We start from the raw sequence: 23,448 nt of genomic DNA, 5'->3' as shown, positions 1-23,448 counted from the left end.
ACAGCCTACAACTAGCATGCCTCCCTCCTAAGCTCCTTGTTGCACACGTGTGCAGGTAATGAAAAACAGAGGAGGGATTGAGTTGTATTTTATACTCGTCTATGGGCTGAACAAGCTCCGAGCTCTGACTCCGTGACAGACCGGATATTTGTTGTGACATAACAAAAACACGGAAGACTGAAACGGCTCGTTTCACACACATTTACCGAAAGGTGGAGAAATCAGAACAGGGGCATAATGGATGTTTTTTTTCATTCTCGGGTGGTTTGTAGACATGCCAGGGAAACATATTCAGGTAGAGAACCATTAAAAAGTCGATTTTGCATGATATGTCACCTTTAAAGCCAATGCTCAGTTCTCGATGGAACACACAGTAATGGGGATTCATTTTTTCATTACGCAGGCAATGTCAAAGATATTAAGATTACTTGTTTCCTATTATGAGAGGCCAGCTGACTTGATTGACAGGCGGGAACACTGTAGCTGTTGGTGAGGAGGTTCAAAGGCCCGCCTCTTTACCTCACACTAGCTCGACAGAAGTTAGGTTGTGTTCAGCATTTCCAATATGGCCTCCACGCTGACTATCGGCTTCAAAACAGCGCTTCAGAAACAGCAGGTGACATCACGGATACAATGTCCATTATTTATACAGTCTGTGGGCAAAACTTTTTTGTTTAATACCTTCAAAAACAACAAGTTATGAAAAGATTCACCCCCCGTACAGTGTGTGCCGATAGAGAAATTAGATATTCAGACTAAAAGTGTTTTTTGAATCAGGCTGTAAACATGTTTATTTCTGCTGTAAAGGTCGTCTTTTTTGGATGGGTGTGTATGTGGTTTCCAGTGCTTCTGCAGCCAGCCTCAAGTGGACGCTCGATGAACTGCTGTTTTAAGCACTTCTGCATGGGCTTCATGCGGGGGTGTCGCTTGGTCAGGACACTGGTGAAAGAGATATGTTATTCTTCAATGAGGAACTTCCTGGTTAAACTAATTTAATAAAATAACAAATAGAAAAAATAGGTATCTGTTTGATTTCCTGTAGATGTGATATTTACCCAACCAAATAATCCAGACAAGCAGATATCAAAGAAGCAGCTTTATTTCATGTTTAAAAAGCCATAAAATCAGAGCAGGGTGTTTAACATGACAGAAAACTATTTACTTCTCTCTAAGACATCAACAACAAAATAAAAGGAGACCTGTATTTATTTTAGCCTCTCTAATACCAGGCCTAAATAATTAGCAATGTGTTCTTAATACCCTTTAAGCTATTTCTTTATATTTGTTGTTAGTTTTATCCTTCATTACTGTATGTGGGTTTTTTTGATTCACATAGCTTTGCATAAAGTTAATAAATATCTGATTCATCTGTGACTAAAATATTCACAGTGTTACATTAATCAGTTGGTACAGTTATTTTTGAGACAGAGCTGTAGCTCACTCAATCAAATTTTCTTTCACTAGTTTCAGATTTTCATCCCTAAAGAGATAAAAGATAAAACTCCTCGTGTCATTCAATCACAGGGTTTCAATTTAAAGCTGAAATCACTTTTAATCAACGTGTGCTTAAGAAAGATCCACTTCTGTTTCATCCGGTATGAGTGAGAACTGAAGAGAAGTTTGATGGTTTTTAGTTCTCTTTTTCTCAAACTGATTGAAGTAACAGATAAATGTGTTGTAAGCAGGTCTGAACATTGCAATACATGGAAACATTATTAAATCAGCTTCAGTCGGAAAAAAAAAAAGGAACAGCTGATCATTTGAAGGGTTTTGATTTGGTGTTAAATGTCTCTGAGATGGATTCGTTTGTGTCTCAATTCAGGTTTTGAGTGTACCTGAGGTGTATCACCATGCTCTACTCGCAGATGTAGATGAGCAGGTGATTCCCCACAGACACATAAATCAGTGTGGTGGTCCAGAAAACAAACAGATACAGAGTCCTGTCACAGTATGGAGCAAAAGCCACAGCCTCCACAGCACCTGTTTGTGGTGCATTCAGGTACTCTCTGTACGTCTGAGTGCTGTTGCTGCTGCCGAGAGCCAAAGTTGTATCAGATTCATCAACGGTCTGGTTGGTGTTGGGGATCATCATGGTCTGGTTGAAAGCTCGGAGGCTCTGGTTCTGGGTCTGGTCTGATGAGAAGTTAGACTTGTTTATCAGGGGTCGTTGGAGTAAAGATGCTGCTGTTGGAGCTGGTGTTCTTGGTGTATCAGGGGTCATAGTAGTAAAGTGGCTGTTGTTGGGAGCTGCCTTGGATCAATGGTGTTCTTGGTGTAGTCAGGAGCAGTGGAGTAAGTGGCTGCTTTTTGAGCTGTCTGGGGTTGATGACTCTCTTGATGTAGTTGGGTGGATACACGGAATAAACCAGGTAAGTCCCTGTGGAGGGAAAGAGATTAATATTTGTGTAAGACTACTTATGAACAATATATTACATTTCTACAAAGTCTGTTCTGATTAAATGCAACTAATACTACACAATGTTCATTTAAATACACTTAAAATTCAAATACTAGACACTGCACCTTTAAATACTACATACTGTAACTTTAAATACTACACACTGTACCTTTGAATACAACACACCGTACCTTTATATACTACACACTGTACCTTCAAATACTAAACAAAGCATCTTTAAAAACTACACACTGTACCTTTGCATAATACACAATACCTTTAAATACTACACACTGTACCTTTAGATATTACCCACTGTATCTTAAATACTACACACTGTAACTTTAAAGACTGTACACTGCACCTGTAGATACTACCACTGTACCTTAAAATACTACACACTGTACCTTTAAATACTACCATTTCATATTTAAATACTATACACTGAACTTTTGAATACTGCACACTGCACCTTTAAATATACATATTGCATATTATACCAGAGGATGAAACTGACTCTAGACTTCAGAGAGGACTGTGGTCTTACCGTAGATGAACCATATGAAAATAACAGAACCAGGCTGAGGGATGCACACACTCCAGATCATGCTCTCGGCAACAGCAGGACAGAGCTTTAGAACGGCAATCATTCCCATCATGAGCAGGACCGATACCCCTATAACTATTATGTACACCGGGAGAAGTGGAGCTACTGGACAGGTCGTGCAGGTACGCCACACCTGTTCACACAGAGCACAGAAGACAGAATGAGAAATAGTGTTTTACACTGAGTGGCACCTGGCGTGTTCCTGGACATGCAGGGGAATGGGACTTATTGAGGAGCACTTACCTAACGCGATTTCAGCAATCGGGAAAGCCATGACGACAAGAGAGATGCATCCTGAGGGAGCATGCCAGACAAAGTTCAGATTATATTTGCATTATTTAGCGGCTGTAAATAATAATAATCATGGACTTACCTATGATTAACACAGTTATAGCTGCAGAGCCACACAAACAACTTGTAGCGTAAGTCGTCTGACATTCTGTCTGAGGTAACAGGCTGAACAAGAAATAGGGAGGGATGCTCTAAACAGAAAATCACACACTGTCATTTAATCTGTGTATGGTTAAATAAAGAGCTGTCTGATCTCACTGCCTGTCGTCTTCTGGATCTGTGGAAGTATTCTGAGTGTCAGGTTGGGTTGTTGACCAAGTTTATGTGTCAACCATTCCGAGTGTCGGTAAAAAAACACCTCAGAAGGAAATGTGTAAGATAAGACTTTCCCCTGTTGAGTCACTATTCCAATATATCTGCAATACCTCTATCACAAACAACGGATACGTCCATGATGTGTTATTAAAACCTGCCTTGATTCTTTTCATTAACCAACAGAACATCTGACATATCTGATCATAATAAGATTATACTTTCAGCCAATTGCTCCACTAGATGCTGAGACCTCTTTATTTTTATCTTATCTTTTTAAAAGAGGTTTTTTGTCTGCTTTAAAGATTCATTTGACTTCATCAGAGATTTTTTTTAAGTTACAGCCCTCTCCTTTGGACAGGTGATGAATCCAGTGTCTTTTTGATACAGAGTAGAGGCTTCATATGTCCTCCATACACATTTGTACGATGGCTCTGAAGAGCAAACACAATAACATTACAGTATACACAATGACCTTACAGAAAACACAACACCCTTACAGACAACGGAAAGGGTAGGGTCACACTTCTTGTTTTCCAATTTGACACCCCCGAACATGACAGCTTGGCGTCATTCCCTGTTTCTATAAACTACTACTCAGCCGAGTCCCTTCACAAATTTTATATTTGAGTGGAAGGGATAGAAGAGGAGATTGGAAATAATAAAGGAATCTGTCGACAGAAGATACACATGTTATGTAGCCTAAACTCCCAGAGGTGTAGCCATCATATTAGGACATCCTCAGGTCTCAGAGTTAGGTGTCAGACCTCAGATGAAATAGCATCAGTCTTTTTACTTCAGACAGCAACATTTTTCCCTTTTTTTTATATACTGATATACAGTGGTGGCCAAATGATTAGAATTGGCATAATACGTGGTTTTCAGTTGTTGGTTGACTAGGCATTAAAATACCACTAAAACTGAATTGAATATCTACAAAGTCATTATCATGCTCTGTTAACCACAGAATAGAGCCATCATAAGGATAGTTTAGGCCATTTTCCTTCATGCTCTGTGTGATTCTTTTGAATGTAGGAGGCCTATCCTGCTCATTTAGTGATTGATAACCTCAGGGTTTTGTCACTGAGGCCCACACCACTCAATTGGTACAAATCAAAGCCCCTTATAAGTATCTTGACACATGTTGCTTTATGAACCTGGCTAAGGTGAAGAAGAAGCAACATATAATGTTGTTTGTTTCCTGTAATGTTGACATGTTGTTGTGAATACAGTATATGTTTCATTTAATGTTGTGTTTTCTTAAAATGTGTTTTGCCCTTCAGGGCCATCATACATTTGTCCTGTATCTTCCTCATGAATCAGCCACTCTGTGTTCATTAATTCATTAATTAAATCCTAATACATATCTACTTAAGTGCAGCTTTTTGATTGGCTGCTGTTATATGATGTAATACAGGCTATTTCCCCAGAGTTAAATGAGGAAGGGTGAAAGCTGTGCCAAAACTGTTGTGTTATAGGGCTACATACATGAGTGTGTGCGTTGTATGTGTGCGTCAGTGTGTTCAGTTAGGAATTGAGTAAAAACATGATTGTCTGGTAACAAACTGAAGCAGGCACCTTTGTTTTTTAAAGTTAAGGACCATTATCGGAAATTTCTGCAAAGTTCAGCCCTCATTTTTGGGGGGGTTAGGTTAATAAATTTTAAATATATTTGCAATATATTCTTATATATTTTTGATATTGACATATTTTGTATAATTTTTTGTATCAATCACATTAACTAAATTAAATGACTAATTCAATCAATTATTAATTGAATAATTATTTAGTATTTCTATTTAATAGTTTATCTATTTTGAATGTTTGAATTTTTATAATATATGTGTATATGTTTTTATATTTTGCTTTAATGTTTGATTTGACTGTTCTTTGTTTTGAGACCCCTCTGGTTATCATTCACATCATCTGTTGTGTATTGTCCTGTATGATAAGTAATGACATAGGCATATAAAGAGTAGACGCAGCATGGCTGCTGGGGCGCAAGAAATACGGCTGCCATCTTGGTCTGGTCATTCTACTCATGATCCTACCTGGAACCTAAACAGAAGCAGCAGATACTACAAGATGCCAGAGCACTGTGCGGCAAAATACCTATCATACATCACATATATCAATATCAGAATATTCTATCACTGTTAAGTCCACTATGAATATGGAAATATGCCAACCCATGTGTCGTGTATGGTACCTAGATGTATGACGGTTTGCAGAGAAAAAAATCCTGCATGAAAATCAGTTTAGTGTTCAACGAGTTATAATTGATTAAATGCGCTGACACTGAATTCCGCCTGCAAACAGATTACACTGAGTGGAGCAGGTGACCGGACCAAGATAGCGGCCCCACGGCTCGTCAGCGCCAATAGGTAGTAGCGGTCGATGCGGCGCTTACTCTTTATTATGGGTGCATCTGGTGCATCTCAAAGCTCTAAACTGCAGTCTCCTCTCCTCGCTCCTCGGTCGGTCGAACCGGAAGTACTTACAGTCGCGCCATTTTAACTTGCGTCCCAAAGCTCTAAACGCTGCTAGAGGAGAGAGGAGCGAGGAGCGAGGAGACTGATCCGAGGAGGGATAATCGAGGAAACACGAGAGCAGACTTTGCGGAAGTCTTTTCCTGGGTGCGTCTCAAAGCTCTAAACGTCCATCCTCGCGTCTCTTCCTCGCATCTCTTCCTCGCGTCTTAGTCCCGCCCACCAGAGATGCGAGGAAATGAAACCAGAGGAGAGAGGAGATTTGTATTTAGAGAAATGAGACGTCCTCTCCTCCGGAGCGTCACGTGAAGCGACGTCGGTTTGTGATGACGGCTTTAACAGCTGTTTGTGTCTGCACACATGTTCACTGTGATAACTCTGATCAATATAAACAGTAACAGAGCTCTGTCTCTGTGTTTACATGTTTAACACACACTTGCACATGAAGAGAATCAGCTCTCTGTTTATTGATAGAATATATATCAATGATCAGTTATTCCTCCTGTTATTTTCCCCATTTCTTCTCGTTTTCTTCATGAAGGGAAGTCTGACAGTAAAGTTTGTCTGTTAGTAAAAACACTTGTTATATTTCCAGTCAGGTTAATAAAGTTTCATACGAGGCTGATCATTAATGAGCACAGGGTTTGAAAAGAGTTGCATGGTTTCTATTTTCCCTTAAAGTAATAAATAATTTAAGAATGAGGCATTTTACCGGTGAATCGATCCGTGATGCTTTAGGACAGAATAAACAGAGAGCTGATTCTCATCATGTGCAAGTGTGTGTTAAACATGTAAACACAGAGACAGAGCTCTGTTACTGTTTATATTTATCAGAGTTATACAGTGAATATGTGTGCAGACACAAACAGCTGTTAAAGCCGTCATCACAAACCGACGTCGCTTCACGTGACGCTCCGGAGGAGAGGACGTCTCATTTCTCTAAATACAAATCTCCTCTCTCCTCTGGTTTCATTTCCTCGCATCTCTGGTGGGCGGGACTAAGACGCGAGGAAGAGACGCGAGGATGGACGTTTAGAGCTTTGAGATGCACCCCCAGTCTATGATTATTGAGAGGTCGTAAAGGAAGCTGATGCTGTTATGTTGTCATGTTACAGAGGACTTGTCCACGCTGCCATCTGCTGGTTTGTGAGAGACACTGCAGGAACTCTTCAAAACTATGGACATATTAAGAGTGCAGCTTGAAAATATATAAATAGGAAAAATACTTCACTTCTGCTTTACCACCATTCACTACTCCTGTTTAACCTTGGCCCCAGGATCCTTAGCTATTCTGCAAAAGATTAAAGAGAAAAAAAACAACAGAACAACAAGACACAATACAATACACATTGATCACTGGGCCCAATTGTGTCAAGATGGGACATCCTGGAATGTAGAGGCTTCTCATAACCTGTATCTAAAAAACTAGAGAAAAAAAGACACAAACAAACAGTATACAGAAAAGATACTTTAAAATTGTGAAAATATAAAAAAAGCAAAAATATTAACTTCTACTTTACCACCATTTCCTTACTCCTGTTCAACCTTGGCCCCAGGATCCTGTAATGTAACTGCTCTGAAGAAGATCAAAGAGAAAAAAACAACAACGCAAAACAACAAGACAAAATACAATACACATTGATCCCTGGGCCAAATTGTGTCAAAATGGGAACTCCTGGAATGCAGAGGCTTCTCATAAACTGTATCTAAAAAACTAGAGAAAGAAGACACAAACAAACAGCATATACAGGAAAGATACATTAAAATCATTAAGCAAAAAAAAATAGCAAAAATACTTCACTTCTATTTGACCACCATTCCTTACTCCTGGCCCCAGGATCCTGTAATGTAACTGCTCAGCAAAAAGATCAAGGAGCAGAAAAACAACACAATAACAAGACACAATACATCAATACAATAGAAATTGATCACTGGGCCCAATACATGGGCTCTTAAAAGCAAGCTGCTGCAAATCACAAACCTTCCACGAGAGGGCGCCTCATGCACCTCAAAGTGGAGAAGGTTGCAGAAGCAGAAATCCTAGTGCTTTTTAAAAGTTCCTAGTATTGCACTGTCTGTCTGTCTGTCTGTCTGTCTGTGTGTCTGTGTATGTGTCTGTGTCTCTCTCTGTGTGTGTGTGTGTGTGTGTGTGTGTGTGTGTGTGTGGTGTGTGTGTGTGTGTGTGTGTGTGTGTGTGTGTGTGTGTGTGTCGGTGTGAGTGTGTGTTGTCGGTGTGTGTGTTTGTGTGTGTGCGCTATTTATTCAAGTCTGTGTTTATTCATAATTACTGGCCTCCTTGTTGCGGAGGGTTACAGGCTGCCACTGTCAGTATTGATCAACCTTGGCCTTTCAGAGCTCTACCTGCAAGACAACATTATGCTTTGAAGTACCTTGTATGAAAGGTGTGTTAGGACTGAATGTGTGTGAAAAAGAGTTGTGTAAGTGAGAAGAAATGATTCTATGTTTTCTCTCAATAGATGCAGAGATTCAGAGGACACAGATGGGTTCTTCCCTTACAACCTTGTCCTCTACAATGTGTATTTTCAACGTTTCAAAATGGCTATAACCCTGCTGTTAAGGTAAGCCCTGTCTATGTCATATATACATTTGTTATATTTAGATTATTTTTGGGGGTGTTTCTATTTACTTCATCGATGAGAAGACATGCACCAAATCATGTGGGGACCAGGAATTAATTCTGCGAGCAGTGCATAGAGGACTCTTGCGTCTGTACAAGCTCTACCTTCTGAGCTAAACCAGTGCCCTCTCATCAAGTTCATTAATTCAATGAAAATTACAACATACAATTTTTATGCAATCGTAACATTATCCTGCACAGTGTTAGGTAGAAAGATAGCTGCATGCTATATTAACGATATGATACGCTTTATTGTCCCCTGAGGAAAAATTTGACTCGTAATAAAATGTTGCATAGCTACCTCCACCTTTGTAATACAGTAGTTAGATTTTAAAACTGGACATTAAATGATTACATTTTCCTCCTTTATCTGAAATAATATGCTGTTTTTTTTTCCATTCCACTGCATCAATATCGTAACCTAGCCACAAAAATAAATCCTGTAAAGAAACTTGTCAATGAGGCTGGCAGGGTTATTAGGTACTACTGCAAAGTATCTTTCTGCCACTGGTAGAGATCTGTTTAAAATATCTGACTTATCGTTTTCATGTATCAATTTGCTGATCTTTTTTGGTTATTGTTACTCCTCACAGGTGTCTACAGCAGCTGGCCATTGTTGCAGCTTCAACAAGTACTAGTAATCATCCCAATTGCACTCAGAAGATTTGTGCTGTCCCTCAACTAGAGGTTGCTGTGAAAACTGTAAAAGCTTTGTCCAGATAATGTGCCTTACATTGAGCTTTAATATTAATCTCCCTGTTATGACAACTTTAGCAGCAAAGATTGCCTCAAAATATCCTCACTAGTGAGCATTTCAGTCTCCTTTATTAATATCAATGTGAAGAACACATGACTGTACTGTGCTGGTTTGAGTTTGTCTTCTGTAACCGGAACTTTTTTTTCGTTTCATAAATGATTGTGGATGTTAAAGCTACTGTAAGAATTTTTTCAGCCCAATATGAAACAAAGTGAATTATTACTCGCGGCGCCTTTTTAAGACAAAGAAGGAAATATGATTATCAGCATGAGGGTTAATCAATCTTTATATCAGAATTTCTAATGTTTTAAACTATGTAATGGGGTAGGTGTCAGATAAAGTGATTAAAAGCAAAAACAGCTCTTTATTTTTTACATTTCCCCATGGTTAGGATTCACATAAGCAATACATTTGATTGATAAACTAAAGCAGAGTGAGAATAATAAATGAACACGACAAAATCTTAAAGAGCAAGGAGATACCACTTTGACAACAGGAGTAAAAAATAGGGAAAACGAGGAAGACTCCAGATCAACTTTCAGTGATTTTATAGATGTAGGACACTGTGTGTGTCTTATAATGTGTTTTTATGAGGCAAACCACTGGTTGCAAATAATCCAGGCTGAGTTACCCGGTCCATCCTGACCTCTGTCCTGCAGGATCTCTGAAACATTCAAGTAATCTTCTTTTTCTGCTTCGTGTGCACAATCCTAAGTTTCGATAGACAGGGACGTTTACTTCAGCAAAAGTCCACACTGATCCCATGACTGATTCGCTTCCCACTTCCTCCCCACACACAAACAAGCTGAGCAGCGGGTCACATGACGGCTGCTCGACCCAAACAGAACCCGCAGAGTGAACGCAGTCACCGGGACACTCTCGCTCTCTCTGCTGCTGCACGGTCGAACCAGGGAGCTGACGGTAAACACCGTTTCTCTCTATCATCTGTCTGCTTCTGTTTGAGTTCTGCTGTTAAAACTGCAGGTAACAGAGACACATTTAAGCTACTGCTCTCTTTAACTGAGACTAAACCTGCACCGACCGCACGAGGGCTTTATATTACAGTTTAACGACGCAATGATCAGGATATCTGACATGCACTGACAAGTAAGGTTGAAAACATGTAAGCTCGGCTCTGGATTATTTGATTTTACGATGCACCAAGATAGTAGCTAACTGATAATCCGGTTTATGTGTGCAGCCTTCAACATTGAAAGGTTTCACGGTGCTCTTCATCAATCAAACAAACAGCTCAAAATAACTTGTACTACTGGATGGCAGATTAAGCCTTCATCGCTCCTGTATGCATTTGGATTGGTTATGAAACCAACCGATGCCTCTTTATGAGTTGCTAAAGCATAAGAATGTATACATATGTATATTAAAATGCCTCCGAAACTGCTGCAAAGGACAGTGTCAAACAGTGTGGTTTCTACAGTACACTACTTACATGAATAGGTCACAATCTGCACACACCATTTAAGTCCACTTAACACCATGTATAAGTGTCAACTTAAACATGTTTAAAGCTTGGTACTGGAAATGTAGTTGCTCTGATTTGCCTATTTGAAATATTAAGGTTACAAGTTTTGCATATTAGGCAAGTGCAACAAGCAATTCACTGTGCTTCATATGAGACACCAAAACATTCATGTGGAAAGAGCAGTCACACTGAAGCAAAACTTTTGAAAAGTCGTTAAAACAAGCCATAAATATCAGAGAACACAAACATACTAGAAGGTTGATGAAATAAAACAGGTATTACAATGATCTATCATTACATATAGTAAAAGGCAGCTGTGAATCGGGAGTTTGTTCAGATAATTCAGATAAATGGAGCATGAAAACTAATAGCTGCATAGCTCAGACTCTGAGTCATCCAGTCAACTGTAGATACATGCATGAAGTTTTCCAGTTCCTGCTGAGAGATGCATCCTGTCACCCTTCATGTATGCTTCAGGTGAAGTAGGCCGACTTTGTAACTGTCTTAATGTAGTTTTAAAAACTCAGGTTCTGAGTCCATGACTACTTCCAGACTTCTGGCCTGGTCAGTGGTTTTCATCTGTGCCAACTGAAGCTGACTATATATATATTATATGGCTCATCTGATTGACAAGCGGGCCCACTGTAACCATTAGCCCAGAGGCTAAAGTCTGCCCCAGCCCCACCTCTTTGTGTCCAGGTGAGGTTTGAGTTGGAAAACGTCACTGAGACGACATCCTTGTTTATAAAGTCAATGGCACAGATAGGATGGACACAAAGCTACATCTGGCCATAGCGATACATGTCACAATGATAGATTGTTTAAAAAAAAATGGATGTAGCATCCTTGACATCATTCATCTGTTCCTGAAGTGCTGTTTTGAAGCCGATCATCAGTGGATGCTATTTTGGAAATGCTAAACACAACCTAACTTTCGTCCGAGCTAGTGTGATGTAAAGAGGCGGGCCATTAGCCTTTTCATAGCTACAGTGTTCCCGCCTGTCAATCAAGTCAGCTGCACCCTTATTTAGGCAAAACACTTAAGTTTAATATCTTAAAAAAGTAACGAGTTATAAAAAATCCCCCGTACAGTGTTCTGATAGAGAAATTAGCTATTCAAATTCAAAGGTTTTTTTGAACCAGGCTGTGTTTATTCCTGCTGTAAAGATTGTCTTTTTTCAAATAAGTGTGTATGTGGTTTCTGGGGGTTTCTGCAGCCAGCTTCTAGTGGATGCTTGAGGAACTGCAGTTTTTAACTTCCCCAAGGGCTTGATATTTAAGACTGGAGGTTGCCTCTTGGTCACAATGTAGGGGTAATAGTTTCATACATATATTTCAAAGCTGTAAGAAGGTAATGAAATGAAGACACTTCTATTCAATTAGTTTGTTAACATCCCTTTAACGTCAGCACTACTTTAAATTTCTGCTTTTTTAAAGAGATCAAATCTCTGCATGCAAACTAAATTTCAAGTCGATACAGTTTGCCGTAAGGTGACAACGCCACAAAACTAGCATGGTATTTCCTCACACTTCTAGAATTTACATGCAGACTTGATTCAAAGTTACAGTTCATGTCCTGTGATGTGTTTTTCTGAGAGAATGTGCATCAAAACTTTTAATATTTGCAATTAATTATCATGTTTTCCATCAGAGGAAAAATGTCTGTGGAGAAGTTGCAGGAATGGAGACAGCGGATGCAACAGAGCTCACAGTGTGGTCGACTTCTGGCTGAAATACTCTCATGACACCGTCCATGGTACTTACGTCGCAAAATTAAATCAGTTGCATGTAAACTGTGAACACAGAGTTGAGTTTGTGTCCTCGGTGATGAACCTGTGTTTCTGCATTCTTTCTCAGAGGCTTCTTCACGTGCCTCGGGAAGGACGGGAAGGTATACGATGACCTGAAGTACGTCTGGCTGCAGGGGAGACAGGTCCGCCTCTACAGTGACACAGCTGCACTGTGTAAAATGTGCTCTTTAGGTGTCAAGTGAATACTGTGTCTTGTTTCTCTCACAGGTGTGGATGTATTGTCGCCCTCTACAGAACCTGGAACGTTCCGCAGGCCTGAAATTCTGGAAGCAGCAAAAGCGGGGTGAGTGTGAGCGAGAGACAGGAGGATGTTTTACTGAATGAGCTGCAGACTCATAACTGAACTCCTGCTGCATGAGAGAAAACAGAGAGCTCAGTGTCAGGGGGAGAATCTATGCTGGAAAGGAAGAAGAGTGTGCTCTGTTTAGACCACAGGCTGCATCATTCATTAAGAGCAAAACCAATGTGCTGACTAATCTTAAACCTGCGACCGCTTAGAGTACAGATAAACTCCAGCAGTGAAACTAGAGATGGAACATTTACAATAATAATCCATAGAAGCTATATACATCATAACATGGGAAGTACACATAATAAAGAGACATCAAAACATACGTAACACATGAATATACAACATCGACTCTAAAGAAGTTGGGCCGATGTTTAAAATGCTGATCTAAAACTAATTTTGATGGATTGCAAATAATTTAAACCTTATATTTAATTAGGCTAACATTTCACACAGCGTCCAGACTTTTTGACATTGGGTTTGTAACTGCATGACTTTTCATGGATGCACTCCTGGTTGGCAGGAGTCTGAACTCTGCAGGAAGAGAGCACTGATCGCTTACAGGATGATCTTTGTCCTCTGAGTGGTGCCTGCTTGGTAACATGACCGAGATCGTACCAAGTCAAACAGTCTCTCTTCAAAGTTTGCCTGCTTTTATTAACAGCACAGAGTCTGTCAAATGTACAGATGATCATAACATTGAAAAATGAACTCAAAGAAGAATAAAGGAAGCAAGTGACCTCTCAGCGTCAAACTCCTCAGCTTTCTCAATAAGAACGTTCTCTAATCGGCCTTTCTGCAGACAACTTCAGTGTTAGCATCAAAACATCGTAGACCCTCCAGCACAGACACATGCACATTTTACACAAATTAAATAAATGCATTTTATTTTATAGAATAATCTGCTGCTTGTTTTAAAACATCAGCTCAATAAAGACTTCAGTTTAGACTTAGATCATACTGCTCCACACGGTCTTGTATCCGGATGCGATGAGAGCAGGGCTTCTTCTTTTGTCTAATGTCTTAAACATCATATTTTTACAACATGTACCCCACATAGTCTTCAGAATTCACCCCTGAAAATGTCTGCAAATGAACATTAATGTAGTTATATTCTGCAAATCAGGCACAAAAGCAGTTCTTCAAATTATTTAAAATATCTTGACTTGTTTGGTATATTTTCCCTTGAAAGTCTGTTGCCTGGAGTTTGGGCTTTGCGGATAATATGCAAGTGAAGTGTACAGAGGTTACGTTCCACCCTTTGCCACATGTCACTCTCATCTCTCTCCTCCCAGGTTCCTGCCTCTATCGACTGTCCTCTCGTTAAATGCATAAAAAAAACGAAAAAAATAAAAAGTCTGGATGCTTACGTGTCTTCTAGCTGAGGCTTCATGTTTGTCCGTGCATTAGTGCAACAGATGGTGCAGTGCCATCTTTGTTTGTAGACTGAAGTGAATAATGACAGAGAGGAGAGTGTTTGCTCTGCTTCCTGCTCATCACCACAGAGTGAACAACAAATCGGGGCACCCGCTCAGGGGTGAATAAAAACAGGCATGCTTTTAGCTTAACCTGTGATTAATTTGAATATTTGTGGAAGGTTTCTGAGAATAAGGATGACAAAAGTCGAACCACCCCACAGAGAAGCATAGGTACTTTTTAATAAGGTCAAAACATGAACTTAAAGCTCCGGTGAGGAGTTTTTGCGTGGTCATGAAATGGACTGAAATAAACAGTGATGCCTCTTTATGACCTAGAAACGCAAACAAGGTGTTAGAAAAAGTATTGATCTTTTCTGTTTTGTTATTTTAAAGCCTGAAATCGCTGTGAGAGGATAGATGTCAGGTGAAGTGTTTGACAGCAAGTCAAGTAAACCCTTTTTCTGCAGTAAATATTCCTAATGAGGGAAATAGTTGGACTGTTAGTTGAAAGCAGGAGGAGATAACATAATTTACACATGTACGGGACGAAATAAGCAAGATCACTTAGTCCACATGGGGGCGCCAAAGTCAACACAAACAGAAAGTTCCTCACAGGAGCTTTAACTCAAGTTTAGGGTGCAACATCTTTGATTTTCAGCACACTTGACATGGCTATTTGTCAAATTAACCCTGCATACACAAAGAAAAAAAAAATATAGTAATGTATTAGCTCTGCCAATATTTAAGAAAATCTTCGATATGTTGCATAAAAAGTACTAAACTGTAGATTGGATTTCAGTCTTGTGACCCAGATTTTGGTCCCAGTTGTGTTTTTTTTCTGACTCTTTTCTATCATGTCAGCACAAAGCTGTAAAAAGTGCATACATGTTCCCAACCTGTCTGAATAAGAGTCATTCTAATAAGCAACTTGTGTTTTTTATTTATGTTTTGAAGGGGTTTTATCCTCACAGCGTACATAAATGTTTATAACCATAAGCTAACGTGGTTGTGTTTATGTATTTCAGGAGGATCCTTCCTCAGAAAGTTTGCTCGTGTGTCCGGCAGCAGCAGCAGCAGCGGTCAGTGGAAATGTGCCTTCTGTTTAACCAGAGATGGTAAAGCGGTGAAAGTTCAGAGAACGATATTCAGTGAGTGTTTCTACATCCTGGCCATGGACGAGCTGAGCAGAGTCACTGGTGACAAGGACATGCAGGTACAAACACACCTTTAAATCCATTTTTTATCTGGACTTAACTCTGGTTTTTTACTCTGCTAGTTAGGAAGCCTTTTGATGACAGCTCTGGGGTGATAAGAAAGTTCCCACAACTTGAAACTTGAAAAACGTCCTTAACGATCATTAAACTCCAGTTGTGTAAGCTAAAACAGCTATTACATTGGATTCATGCTGATGGTGCATGAACAGAAATCAATGTTGAAATAGAGTTCCCTGTTTTTGGAAACATGGATTTTTGATTTAGTGTGACACATCACAGAAGATTTGATCCACAAATAACAGGAACATGTTAACTGTTGAACTACGATGAATTCATCTTAAGATTACAATTACCTGCTTTTGCTCTCCATACAACCAAAGCCTGCTAATATGTGATTGGTCAACACTACTCAGACTACTAAGGCATCACAAATAGGCTGTATCATACTGGGAGTTTGGTTTGGTTTGGTTTTTGGTAGTAAACAAGTCTGAACACACTGTCTCACACGTTTGACACACACAAACAGACACACACACACACACACACACACACACACACACAGACTCCGACAGACATCTCTCCTCCCGTTGTGTTATCCAGCGCGAGGCCGAACAGATGATGGAGCAGCTGATCTTCTGGGTTCGGGAGGACTCGTCAGGTCTGGGCCGGCCGCAGCTCCCTGGAGACGTTCCCACCAACAGCATGGCGGTTCCCATGATGCTGTTGTGTCTGGTGCAGCAGCTGACTGAAGGCCAGGTGGAGGAGGTGGTGCAGAAGTACAGAGAGCTGGGAAGCTGGTGTGTGGAACAGATTCTACAACACGTCCAGGTGTGTACACGAGAGACACGACTCATGCTTTGTCTCAAACATGACCTGTCAGAGCTCCACAGGATGCCTGAAAGCTTGTGTCCTGTCTCAGCTGCGGTAGGGTTGGCTTCACAGCAGACAGGGTGTAGACACAGCAGAGAGAAGCAGCAGATCTTAAGACATAAGCCCTTTTTACACATGCACTGCACTCCTAAAAATGTCCTGAAAATGTTCAGGTGAGCTGCATGTGGGAATGCAAACAGCTGGATTTATTACTCAGACTTTTTCCTGCAGGTAAGTCAGGAAAACTCACTCGCGAGTTGACAATACATAATGTGATGGTGTGATCTTTGTGCATGTAATGAAGCTACTCCCTCCTGCAGTGTGTTCTTTCTCTCTCGTAAACTGATACTGTGAATACGTCTGATCAAGCAAAGCTTTGATTTGGAAGCAAAAGCTCTCGTCATAGTGTCAACCCCAGCCTTAGAGCCATGTAGGATTTATTGGAAACACTGCATCCTTTTTACATCAGGAGCTTCCCTGAAACTTTCTAGACACTGTCAGGAATGCATGTGAGAAAGGGTCTAAGATTGCTATTTGCGGGGTTACCTTTGAGAACTACTGCAGCTGGAAAGCTAACTGCTAACAGTGTGAAAAATCATGGATACTTTACCAAAGATGGCACCTGGATGGAACAAGAAGTAAGGCTCACCTGGCATGAACAGCAAACATCCGTATTACTTTACCTTAGTGTTGTTGCAGCTGTCCTCATCTGTTGATTGCTGATATTAGAGGCTTTTAATATTCAGGTGGAGCCAAGGTTTTTTTTCAAATAGCTGTTAATTTTACAAAGAGCTGCACCTCTTTTGTACTTTCTGTAAGATAGTTTTACAGAAGAGTCTTTTGTGTTGAGCCCAGGGGATGAATCAATCACTTCATCTTTATTTATATAACACCAAATCAAGACTCTTTCCAAACAGAGCAGGTCTAGACCGTAGTCTATGTTATATTATTAACAAATACCCAACATCAAGACAGGATAAGATCCAGTCCCATCTTACAGACATGACTCAATCTGATCTCATCTTAATCCCCCATGAGCAGAGCACTTTGCAGCATTTAGCAAGTTACAGTGGCAAGGACAAACTTCCTTTAACAGGCAGAAACCTCCAGCAGGACCAGACTCATGTTAGGCCGTCTACGGCAGAGATCCAGTGGAACCTACGAGACAAGGGAGCTCAGGGACTCCATAAAGGTCTATGGTTAGTAACTTTAATGGGACAGGAAGATTTAAAGTAAGTGACAGGCAGACAGAAGAGAGAGAGGGAAAGACAGGATCCCCGTGTGTCAGTTCTCCCAGCAGTCTAAGCTTATAGCAGCATAACTAAGTGCTGGTCCAAGCCTGAGCCAGCTCTAACTATAAGCTTTATCAAAAGAAAAAAAGAAAAGTTTGAAGCCTACTCTTAAAAGTAGAGATGGTGTCTGCCTCCTGGACCCTGACTGGTAGATAATTCCAAATAAATTTGGTGGAACATTTATGATGAAGGAACATGTATCCACAGCTCAGTTACACATGCATGAGCCAGATTAAAGCACAGGTAGGTCTACCTGCTCGGCAGCCTTAAGCATTCAGCAGTGTCATTGTGCTAGCTGTAGGGTCCTCAGACATGAGCCAAGCGTCATTCTTGTTTTGCGTCTTTAATGCTGCATGTAAAAAACATTTCAAGCCCTTTTCAAGATAGGCAGATATGTTGAAATTCCTTAAGGAAAATAACACGATTCTGGCCATCAGTTTTATTGATGCAACAACACTTTATGCACCAGTTATTTCTGAACTTTAAATAGGTTGCAAGAAAGCAGCAAAGATAATCAAACACAACTCTTACTCATGTTTTTGTTTGGATGGAACATGTGTTGTAAACAAGTTGTCCTTCCTTGAGATCAGATGACAGACGTTACAGATTCACTCCAACTCCATAAGAAACATTTCCATTCAGTGATTTAAGAAGATTAAAATCACAGTTTCTGTTTCTCTTTCTGTAACTCCACTCAGAGAGACGGCACGGCTATTTTAGAGAACGTATCAGTGGAGGGAAAAGAGCTGCCAGGCTGCCAGGGCCGGCAGCAGAACCCAGGTAAACACACACACACACACACACACACACACACACACACACACACACACACACACACACACACACACACACACACACACACACACACACACAGTGAGAGCATGGTGAATCTTGTACTCTTTCTTTTTTAGTTTTTTTTGCTTACCTCAGCATTCTCCATATTTCCTCTGGTGCTGACTCAGGACACGCTCTGGAGGCAGGCTGGTTCCTGCTGCAGTTCAGTGCAGAGCGAGGGGACATGAAGCTCCAGCAGACCGCCATTAACAAGTTTGTGGAGCTTCCTTATCAGGCCGGCTGGGATAAAGAGCACGGAGGCCTCTTCTACTTCCTCGACGTGGATGGTCACTGCCCCACACAGGTGAGACAGAGTACAAAATGATGCTTAGCTTAGCTTGTGATGATATATTGTTTATGAATGTTGTCTCATGTGTTTGGATGCTTGTGTGTTTGTGATCAGCTGGAGTGGAGCATGAAGCTGTGGTGGCCTCACTGTGAAGCTCTCATTGCCTTCCTGATGGCCTACAGTCAAACCAAGAGACCAGAGCTGCTCCAGAGATTCTCTCAAGTTTATGAATACACATTTAGCCATGTGAGTTTTCTTTTCTTTTGTAGGGATAGTTCGTTTTTGTTGAAGTACGGATATATGAGGTAAGAAAGTTCAACCTGGTGGAAACGGTTCTGCTCATTTTTTAGAGCATGTGCAGTGGCTTCAGTCCTTGTTGCATGGTGGATTCTCATTCCCAGCATGATTTGGTGCATCCCCTCTCTCTCCCCACACTTCCTGTCTGTCTTTAACTGTGGTATCTGAGAAAGGGAGAAATATCTATAAATAAAAGAGCTCTGACCCGAACATTACTGGAAGTGTACGTAATAATAAGAAAACTGTGAGTGCTTCAATGTTGCACGATTTTCAGATGCAACACATCCATGCTCCTCCGCCTGCAGCGCACTAAAAAAGTGCAGAAAATAAATACATTTTTAAAAATGGCAGATACCTACCTCTGTGTTCTTTAGTGCACTGTAAAGCTGGTTAACTCTGCATGTGTCTGACTCTCTGCAGTTTCCTGATGCTGAAGGAGGCGAGTGGTTCGGCTATTTGACACAAGAGGGGAAGGTAGCTCTGGATATGAAAGGAGGGCCGTTCAAAGGTATGAACGTTTATTATCAAAGTGAAATCTTTCAAAATCAGCCTGTTTTGAAGCTTTTCAGTTGACGTGATGACTCTTATCAGGATTAGGACTGAATATATCAATTAGTCTTGGTCCTTAGCTGATGAGGAGGGTTAGCTTCAGCATTTGTAGTCTTTAGCTGCTCCTCCTTTCGTTCTCCTTGAATTCTCACTGAATTTGAGTTTTCCTGTGTTTGTAAAACATGTGAACCTCTTCTTCTCCTCAGGGCTCTTCCACGTTCCTCGCTGCCTGTACATGTGTGAGCGTCTCTTGGATGATCTGCTGGTTAAGCCCTGAGAACATCACGGATGTTATAAAACAGGGATTAAAACTGCTCCAGGTTACAGAGTCAGGTCAGAAAGCAGAATTGCACTAATGACCAAACATACAGGAGCCCTCAGTGGACAGGCATCCCTTCAATTTCCTGTGATTAACAAGTAATTTCCGGTTATTTTTCTCAAGGGCTCCACTTATTTTCTGATTATCTGGGAATAACGAAGCTTACTTTTTTGTGCTAAAGAAATAAAGAGAAAAAACAACGGGTTGGTCATGACAAGCGTTTACTGACTGTAAGGCAAAATTTTCAGAGCTCCCCCTGCTGACTGGCTGCAGTGTATATATAAAGCCAACCTCTACCATTTTAACATATGAGACATTAGTCAAATTATGAAATTGTTTGTCAAAGATCGTTTCTGTCATTGTAGGGAGATAGTTTCTTATCATGCTGATTTATGTCACAGTGTTCATGTTTCTGACTAGTTTACTTTGAATTAGTTATTTGATGCTATATAAAGGGGGTATAAAGTAGAAAGAGGGCAGAGGCGAATTAACTTCAATCCAACTTTTCTTCAGAATTTTTACTTTTCTCCTGGAATGCTGAGATCAAAGGCAGAATTCTAGAACTCTGCCTTGATCTCATATGCAGAATTCTAGAACTCTGCCTTCATCTCACATGCAGAATTCTAGAACTCTGCCTTGATCTCACATGCAGAATTCTAGAACTCTGCATTTGATCTCAGGCAGAATTCTAGAACTCTGGCTTTGATCTCACATGCAGAATTCTAGAACTCTGCCTTCAATCTCACATGCAGAATTCTAGAACTCTGGCTTTGATCTCACAGGCAGAATTCTTAGAACAAGGGTAACCAATGAGGCTCCTGCAACAGTGCTGTGTGCACCAGATTATCAGAGTAGAGGAGGAACGGTGAGAGGGAACGTAACAAACACTAACACAAGAGTCATTGAACATTCCAGAACCCTGAGTGTCTGCTTCACACAAGAATCTGTAACGCTGTGGACTGGACCCACCTGAGGACTGGACCCACTTGAGATAACTCTGATCTGTCTGTCCAATTAATATACAGTCAATGGTTGAGCCTATTTTTAAGTTTATTTTGTGATTTAAAACTTGTGAGTTATTTTCTGATGTGCAAGTGTATCAAAAACTACTCATGCAAGAATCCAACCAGTTATCACGGGACACTGGAGTAAATAAATGTATGGATGGATGTCCGCTGAGAGCCTCTGTAGAAGAGTTATTGATTCCTTCATAAAAACACGTCGTCAGCATGAGGCTGGTTGAAAGAAACATTACAACATTGATACATAATTAGTTTTTTTTTTATCTTGTGGTCATCAGCGGCTGTTTGTATTCAACATAATGTAAGAATATCTAATGTCTGTTTTTCTAACTGTGCTATATCACATATTATCTGTAATTTCTTTTTCTTTGCACTTGTCTATCCAATCTGTTTGTTGATATCCTCCCTGTAAGCTGCTTTGTAGCCAAAACTGTACCGTTGACAAGAGAGAGCAGCATAAAATACCCATATAAGGGTCCTTTATCATGTGCATAAGGGGTGATCGCTATGATGAGTTAAATCAAACCAATATTTTTATATAAAAACGTGCCTTTTGCACAAACACAGTGAGCCTTTTAGAAAGAGTGTATCTCTATGTCTCATTCATTCCATTTTATACCGTTTATTTAGCAGCTCTGCTAGATGTCTGTTTTATTCACAAACTCTCCAGGAGTGACTGTCACGTGCTGATGAACTAAAAGGGAAAAATAATGCTGCAGTGTTTTAGTGTTAGTGACATGCTTGGCCAGTACCTTTTCTACTTGTAAACATACTTTACAGCTGATTTTATGTGATTTATGCAAATATCATGAAATATGTCAGGTAATTGAAGAGCTTTTGTGAAGCATTGTTTCTGTGATGAGTGATGTTCGGATTAAACTCTTTCTATACAGCTTCTGTTTTGTTTTTTGGGGGGGTTTTTTTGTTTATTAGAAATAACGTCAATGCATCTCCATTGCTGGTAAAGCAAATAACTAAGCCCCAACTAGCCACACAGATTAAGATAAATGGTGATTGAATTCATTGAATTGATCTTGAACATATTTATATTTATAAAGGAGATATTCTTAAGTCTTTAGGGCTGGGGCGTCAAACTCATTTCAGTTCAGGGGCCACATACAGCCCAAGTTGATCAGAAGTGAGCTGGAGTAAAATCATAACCATAACCTATAAATAATGAAAACTCTAAATGTTTCCCTTTATTTTGTAGCAAAGTACATTATGAAAATGCTAACATTTAATGTACTGTCTTTCTACAAAAACAGCTGTTGTATTTTTCGCCATGATGAGTTTCATAGTGGGGCCAAATATTACATTCTGTAAGCCCTGAAACCTGCTGTGAACACACCAAACACACAGGTTTCCTAATCACCTGACACGGAGCGTAATGTTTACTGCAAAAGAACAGATAGATTATAATAATGAAGTAGGTAAAGTTGACTATTATAGACCCCCCTGCTCCAGCATGAACAGTTTGCTAGCTGGACAGTTGCATGAAGGGGTGTAGTGCTAGTGCTAGTAGTGACGGAGCGCACCTGTAACGCATGCACATGTATAGTAAGCATGCACACGATATGTGGCCCCTTTCGAAGATTGTGGATCCATCGTTCCTGCTGTGACAAGTTTACATATACCTCAACTTTAGTGCTAATTGGACCATCTTATAGTGCTCTAAAAAGTCTTTATGAATCTCAACCGGATTATGCAAACTGCAAGTAATCTATTTTCGCTGTTCAGGTGAGCTAGTCAGCACTATGATTTTATGCGACTCCCAGAGGACAAATTTGAAATAGTTACTTTTATTGAAAAATTGCAGTTAATGTCTTCTCTGTAATTTTTTCACTTTGCAAAGTCGTTCTGCAGGCCGGATTGGAACCTCTTGCGGGCCGGTTTTGGCCCGCGGACCGCATGTTTCACACCCCTGCTTTATTGTAAGCGTTCCGCAGCCACTAGGTGTCGCTGTTTGAAGTTGAGTTTGAAGCCTCGCAGCTTGAATCCATATCAGCACTAAAATAAATAAAAACGTCACATTTTTAAATCGACCTACCTGCCCATCACTACACCCATCACTAAACTTTTTCGTTCTCATCTGTAAATTGAGTGTTTTTCGGGACAAAAGAACAACAAACAAAAACTCTCCGAAGCGGATCCGGAACTGGTGTTTTGACGGCAGCCATCAAAATGGTAAGGAGCGTTCAAGAGCTGCCAGGGTTCAAACAGGGTTCAACATCGACACTAATGTTTCAAAGTGAGCAGAGAAATAGAAACT

At 40.3% G+C, this 23,448-nt stretch overlaps 1 protein-coding gene and 1 long non-coding RNA gene across 2 annotated transcripts; both read left to right on the top strand.

Moving 5' to 3' along the window:
* Positions 1-2,836: 2,836 nt before the first annotated feature.
* Positions 2,837-9,714, top strand: LOC117822066. The gene is made up of 3 exons (XR_004633123.1): positions 2,837-3,127; positions 8,575-8,676; positions 9,329-9,714. It is a non-coding gene; the product is annotated as an uncharacterized LOC117822066 (long non-coding RNA).
* A 2,919-nt stretch (positions 9,715-12,633) lies between these two features.
* Positions 12,634-20,357, top strand: renbp (renin binding protein). The gene is given in 13 exon segments (XM_034696690.1): positions 12,634-12,674; positions 12,676-12,731; positions 12,832-12,908; positions 12,994-13,027; positions 13,030-13,069; positions 13,660-13,661; positions 15,522-15,706; positions 16,308-16,535; positions 18,568-18,649; positions 18,832-19,007; positions 19,107-19,238; positions 19,710-19,797; positions 20,045-20,357. Coding segments are annotated over 13 exon segments (1,212 nt in total). The 3' UTR covers positions 20,116-20,357.
* The last annotated feature ends 3,091 nt before the right edge of the window (positions 20,358-23,448 follow it).

Source organism: Notolabrus celidotus, chromosome 11 (assembly GCF_009762535.1).
Source record: "Notolabrus celidotus isolate fNotCel1 chromosome 11, fNotCel1.pri, whole genome shotgun sequence".
Classification (NCBI taxonomy): Eukaryota; Metazoa; Chordata; class Actinopteri; order Labriformes; family Labridae; genus Notolabrus; species Notolabrus celidotus.
This window is presented reverse-complemented; position numbering and strand designations above follow the sequence as displayed.